Genomic DNA, 6,871 nt, shown 5'->3' on the forward strand with positions numbered 1-6,871 from the left:
CATAAACTGGATGGGATCAGATGAAAAATGTATTAAGCAACTCACCAAAAATATCGCTACTGATAGCCAGGAAATATTAAGGGGACTCAACCAAGCACATGCCTCTACACAGAGCCTACTGGACGATGAAATAGAGGAAATTGAAACAGTTATGCAACGACTTGACATGGCATATCGGGCACTAGAAAAATATTGCCTCCTTGAATGGGAAATAAGATATGATAAACACTTTGACATGGAAGATTTTGGTGCACTTCAACGTACATTCCAGATTTTTCTGGAACTTGTATGGAACAACATCTTTGCATATATTAACCAAACTAGTGTATAGATCTAAAACATACAAAAACTTATTTGGCCTCTACTCTTGTAAAAAAATCAGCCATTACGCACTCCTTTCTCATGTAAAAAGATAGAGACTGAATATTTTAGATCCAAATCTCAGCTGCTAAGCGACTACTTTCCCCTTGTTTAGACAATCGAAGATATTATGTAATCAACTATTTTTAAATATATATTTTGTATTAAATAATTGTCTTTGAATTTTTTTTGATTAAATTAATGCTCTTGTGTTGCTTTATATTATTTTTGATTAAATAAAGGCTACTATGTTTCTATTATTTTGTCTTCGATGTGAATAAATAGAAATGTTCTTGGAATGTTTAGTATCGGGTTGAGTTCTATCCATTATATAGTCCTTCCCAAATTAAAAATAGCACTCAACCTGCTAGATGAGGGCTAACCTTTTATGTCTTTGTTAAGGTTATTGTCTACAAATAATGCAAATTTGTGAAAATAAATTATTTACTTAAGCTTCAATAAGTTGTAAATTAATAACGAATTTAGTTATAAAATCAGAATTGAGATTCTGACATTAAAAATCAGCATGACTCTTGAACCTATAGGATACAAGTGATAGTTATACTATTACTATTTTTTTATGCAATATTATAAACAATCCACTAAACATCATTTCGACCTACCCATTGCACCTTTGAGTACAATTGTTATTCAATCATCAATCACCAAATATAGAGATCATATAGAACAAATGTTGAAAATTTAAAACAAAATCCATTTTATACAAAGGATAGCCACATGAAGTCGAACGGTACTTGTGATGGTGATGGTCCCACCAACGGTTACACTATCTTCACACACTTCCTTTGAATCGACGTGTAACGGACAAAACGGATAGAAGTGGCCCACAATTTCAACAATTTTGATGGACTCCACCGCTAGCGAAATTTCCATACCTGCCATTCTCTAACCTCGTCAAATGTGCGCCCCCTAACTCTTCTGTGGTCGAATAGAAAAGTGACACGCAAACACCCCACGTGTCGACACTCTATTTCCTGTCATAAATAGTACTATCTTTTCTATGTGGCTTTGCTACCTTGCCCTTTTCCCATCCTCTCCGTTGCCTATAAAACCAAACACAGGTAAAGCACTCCACATCTCAAATCAACTGCATTCTTTCACCAGAATAATTTCAATTCACTCTACTTTCAGCGTCTATTGCAACGAGGATCATGGCCAAAGAGTTTGCTACGGAGATTTTCAGCGGAAAGATGGCAGCATTTGGCGCTTGTTATTCCAAAAGAGCATTTGTCACATTTCTCGCCGGATCAGGAGATTATGTTAAAGGTGTCATTGGCCTTGCCAAAGGACTGAGGAAGGCCAAGAGTTTGTATCCTCTGGTTGTGGCGGTCTTACCAGATGTTCCACATGACCACAGGTTACAATTGCGTAATCAGGGTTGTATCGTTCGAGAGATCGAGCCCATCCATCCTCCCGAGAATCAAGTCCAGTTCGCCATGGCCTATTATGTCCTCAATTACTCCAAATTGCGCATCTGGGAGGTAACCACTATTTTTTGTTTTTGGGGTTTTTCCCTTCTTTTCCCCCCTTACATTAAAGATGCAACAGGATTCAAATTGAGATTTCGGATTAATTTTGTGTGGAATTTGTGCAGTTTGAAGAATTCAGCAAAATGGTGTATCTGGATGCCGACATTCAAGTTTTCGACAACATTGATAACCTGTTCGACATGCCAGATGGCTATTTCTATGCTGTCATGGACTGCTTCTGCGAGAAGACGTGGAGTCATACGACTCAATATAAGATTGGATACTGCCAGCAATGCCCTAATAAAGTGGCGTGGCCTGCTGAGCTGGAGGATGAGCGCCCTGCTCTGTATTTCAATGCCGGAATGTTTGTGTTTGAGCCCAGCAAATTGACGTTTGAAAGCATGATGGAAACTCTCATGTCTACCACTCCAACGCCCTTTGCAGAGCAGGTAATTTCATATTTACATTGTTTTTTTCTCTGAGAACAGTACTAATGTTTCATAACCTGTTATTGACATTTTAATAACCCCTGTTTCTCTGCAGGATTTCCTGAACATGTATTTCCAAAAGCAGTACAAACCAATCCCTTTGGCGTACAATCTGGTGCTGGCAATGCTATGGCGGCATCCAGAGAATGTAGATCTGGATTCTGTCAAAGTTGTGCACTATTGTGCAGCTGTAAGTCTTTGTACATGCCAAATTGTTCATGAAACAGGGGTTCTTTTGACTTCCCTCTGAAAAAAATAATTTAAATTGAATATTGGTGAATGTGTGCAGGGTTCGAAACCGTGGAGGTTCACGGGGAAGGAGGAGAACATGGAGAGAGAAGATATAAAGAGATTAGTTAAAGAGTGGTGGGAAATATACAACGATGAATCGCTGGATGGGGTGAGAAGAGATGCGGTGCACGAGATCACGTCCAACGCTCTGCGGAGTGCAATGCCCAAGGCAGCAAACTCATTACCTGCCCCCCCACCTGCAGCTTGAGTGAAATTTGAACACCTATATTCAACTTTATTGTATACTCAAATTTGTTTGTAGCTTGTTACAGCCATGGAGCTTACGTTGCCCTGAGGAAATTTATTGTCTGTAATTTTACAATACGAAAACAAAACTGTTTTGTATATAGATTGATTTGTAACCAGGGACAATTATTGCATCTTGATTTTGGATTTGGTTTTAAGATAGTGTGATCTCGTCCTTATATTGGAACTAATGATATATCATCTGTTTTGTATATAGATTGATTTGTAACCAGGGACAATTATTGCATCTTGATTTTGGATTTGGTTTTAAGATAGTGTGATCTCGTCCTTATATTGGAACTAATGATATATCATTTCATTGTTATTTTGTGTTTATCTAAATTTTAGATAGATCTCTATCTTCATTCGTCAATATTCTGGTATATTTAGATGTTCTATCTTCATTTGTCATAATTTGGTATCTTTAGATGATGTTCTACATCAATTTCTTCATTGATAATTTATTTTATCGTTTCTTCAATATTGACACATCAAGTTTTACACAATTTTGTCTAATGCATTTCTCTTCATTAAGCATGAAGCATTTTTTTTATTGCAATGAGCAAAATTCAACATATTTGAATTCTTACAATGAAAACAAAAAATAGAGGGGATTTAAGTGATTGATTATGGTGTTAGTACTAATGTTTATTAACTAAATCTTTCCCATCCAAAGATTAAAAATACACATTGAGTTGTATTAAAGTGAGGTGAAGTAAGGGGTTTTATGGCACAAACAACACATTAAGCAAACACATAAAGTGATAAGACTCCTCTCAAAGAAAAGTGCATAAATCTAGAAATGAAAACTATATTAGTGATTCGAATGGTAATTTGATAGTTGCAATCACCAAAAAACTGCCTTGAATCTTATTGTAATTAGTTGTAGTTACAATCAATTTTGAGCACAAAAAATATTTTTCCATTTCAAATTATTTTCTTGAGATAGGTCTCTTTCAAAGACTATTATTCAAATGAATAGTCGTGTGTTTGTATATATCGACTTTTTGAGTGACTAAAAAGGGAAGAAGAGGAGAAGGTGGAGCTCTAAAAAGAGAACCTAGGATATAGTCATTCTTTGAAACTTGGATATAGTTATTCCAAGAAACATTGAATCTTGTGTTAATTTGTTTTGGCATATATGAAACATGAATGTATATAATTCAAAACAATGTGTTTGTTATATTATTTTTGGATATTCTTTTTGCACCTTGAATTAGCCTTTGAGTTATGACAATTGTTCTCATCAAATATTTTAGTTAAACTTTCTTGCTATTTGGTTTAAAATATACCCCAAAACCCCAACTACATAGGAAGGAGTTGTAGCTCTAAAGTTCAAAGGAAAGTTGTTGACCTAACGACAACTTCTTCAACTATTGATTTTCCAAACAAGAAAAGGCATAAAGAGTTCTTTTGGTTTAAAATATACCCCAAAACCCCAACTACATAGGAAGGAGTTGTAGCTCTAAAGTTCAAAGGAAAGTTGTTGACCTAATGACAACTTCTTCAACTATTGATTTTCCAAACAAGAAAAGGCATAAAGAGTTCTTTAGCGATTATTTCATAAAGGCAAATTTTACAACAAAGACATTTTTGGCTACTCTATTGGGAAAGGAAAGACTAGTGTCCTTTCTTATTTCAAATATTTAATAGTGCCTTCCTTGGAATTAAGTTTGGTGACTCCATTTCTTTAAAAGGCCTTAAACAAATGGTTAAATGCCAAACCAAGCAAGAAAGTCAACCCCAACTTACAAGACAACTAATTCCTACCTTCCAAGAAGTATTAGTTGAAGATGATATAGTATTCAATTCATTTTTTTAATTCCTTCAAGTAAAGTATATGTGAAGCTAAGAACAAGAAATTCATCCACTGAAGCAAAATGCCCACTATTGTTGAGAAGTATGCATGACATGTACTATTTACTCAAGGACCTAGAACATGTAGTGCCTGCCCCTAGTTTACATTTTCGAGCTACATTTCTGATATCATTGCCAAACTTTTTTAGGCCAATTTATGTTTGATGATTAGTATTATTATTTTAGATATTACCAGATGTTGTTTTGGTACTCTATATTTCATGCATGTATGATGATTATTCAATGGTTTCAGTTATCGATGATCATTAGTTAGATGGTTTATTATTTCATGTGCTTCTTATGGATACTTACCCCATACTGCATGTGTATGGTGTGCGTGTTGTTTTATTTATGTATGGTGTTTCTGATATGGTTAAGGAAGGGAGTCGTAGTCACCTGCTAGTCGGGATCTACACGATGCACCACTTCCTGCCATTGTCTGTCTAGCTTAGAATATTGTGTTTGTACATGCGTGAATTTTATGCAGGTACCGGGTATCGACTTCCCTGAATTGTCAGGATGAACGTACCCTATCGCACTGTCTCAATGGTAAGAGAGGGGAGATAAACTCTTAAGTCCAAATCCTAAACCCTTTAGCCAATTGTCCTAATTGATAATTAGGACAAGTGTCTGAGTTAAGTACCCTCCGAATGCATCAAATGATGTAATTTCATGATTATAACCCTTTTTGTTGATTTGATATGTATTTTTCTATGATGGGTTTTCGTATGTTGCTTTATGAGTCCTTGGTGTATTTTCTATTAATTAAGTCTAATTAATGATTTAATTTAATAAAGAATTATTATGATATCTTTATATTTAATTAATTAATTAATTAAATAAAAGAATTAAAGTTGGAGATTAAAGTTCAAAGATAAATTTAGAACAGGATAATATTTATTTAATTTAATAATAATATATTTGGAGTTCATTTTTAAATAAATGCTAAATATTATTGTTATTTAAATTAATTAAATATGTTATCAATTAAGTTCTAAAATAAATTAAAAGTTGAAAGATATTAAATTATTAAGAATTATAGATTGCATGATCTAAGCATGAGTTTAAATATAAGAATTAAATTAAAAGATTAAATTATAAAAATTAATAATGTTATTTTAATTTCTTAAAAGTGCACATAAGATTTAAAGTAATAAATTAATTAAGAATAGAAGTCAAGTGAAATATTAAATAAAGTTATTTAATAATCCAACTTAATGTGCATGAAAGTTGAATGCAAAAGAAGAAGAAAAGATAATAAAGGTTAATTTGGAGTTAACTGAGTTGTGCAAAGAGTCTTCTCGGGTAAACGCACAATTAGTGCCCCGATTTGAGGAGAAATTGCTTATCACAACTTTGGGGGTTCATTTTTGGGATAGAGGAATTTGGACGGGAATTTTTGGGAGACAATTTTTGGAAGCGAATTTCAGAAAGCTGATACCAAGAAAGTTTTCCAGAGGAAGGTTATTGAGAGGAGCGAATTCTTTTACAGTTTCTGGAGATTGCATAATAGCATCAGGATCAGGTAGGGTCTTGTGTTTTCGATTATCGATTTATTACGCAATTATCCTTTCCTGTCTTCTTCGTGTCTGAGGTTTGTAAATCTGGAATTCTCTGTGATGAATGTTAAAACATTACGATATTGGAATTTATCAGATGCTTGTCAATAAACTTCTGTATACATAAGATTTAAATGGGAAGGGTTGAATCTAATACCGAAATTCTAAATTAGAAGATCGATTGGTTGACTATATATTTTCTATATCAATTTAAAAAAAAGAAACCAATTTTTCAATGCTTTTATATATATATATATATATATATATATATATATATATATATATATATATATATATATATTTATTTATTTATTTATTTATTTATTTATTTATTTATTTATTTATTTATAAATTAATATATATATATTCTTAATTAATTTGTTTATTAATAAAAGTCTTATTAATAACGAAATGGTATTCTTTTGTTTTAAAAATATAAGATATTATATATAAATTTTTTTTAAAAAATAATAATAATAAAATAATATATAGTGGGGGGGGAGGGAATCACCTCGTACCCGCCCCCCACTGTCGGAGGCCGACAGTACCTGCGTCGCAGGTACTGCGATGGCAGGTACAG

The 6,871-nt window shown here is 33.2% G+C and overlaps 1 protein-coding gene across 1 annotated transcript; it reads left to right on the top strand.

Annotated features, from left to right (window-relative positions):
- The first annotated feature begins 1,431 nt into the window (after positions 1–1,431).
- On the top strand, positions 1,432–3,091 carry LOC149564359 (galactinol synthase 4-like). Its single transcript, XM_089827418.1, has 4 exons — positions 1,432–1,862; positions 1,976–2,299; positions 2,394–2,528; positions 2,628–3,091. The coding sequence occupies exons 1-4, from the start codon at positions 1,533–1,535 to the stop codon at positions 2,835–2,837; spliced, it is 999 nt and encodes a 332-aa protein (XP_089683544.1). The 5' UTR covers positions 1,432–1,532; the 3' UTR covers positions 2,838–3,091.
- Positions 3,092–6,871: the final 3,780 nt, after the last annotated feature.

This window comes from Cupressus sempervirens, chromosome 4 (genome assembly GCF_028749045.1).
Source record: "Cupressus sempervirens isolate cs-2001-9-10 chromosome 4, ASM2874904v1, whole genome shotgun sequence".
Classification (NCBI taxonomy): domain Eukaryota; kingdom Viridiplantae; phylum Streptophyta; class Pinopsida; order Cupressales; family Cupressaceae; genus Cupressus; species Cupressus sempervirens.

Excerpts from the sequence above, each read along its gene's own strand:
- LOC149564359 (XM_089827418.1), top strand. The coding sequence starts at position 1,533 with ATGGCCAAAGAGTTTGCTACGGAGATTTTCAGCGGAAAGATGGCAGCA. Across the intron at positions 1,863-1,975 it reads CCAAATTGCGCATCTGGGAG|TTTGAAGAATTCAGCAAAAT; the intron begins GTAACCACTATT and ends GAATTTGTGCAG. Across the intron at positions 2,300-2,393 it reads CAACGCCCTTTGCAGAGCAG|GATTTCCTGAACATGTATTT; the intron begins GTAATTTCATAT and ends GTTTCTCTGCAG.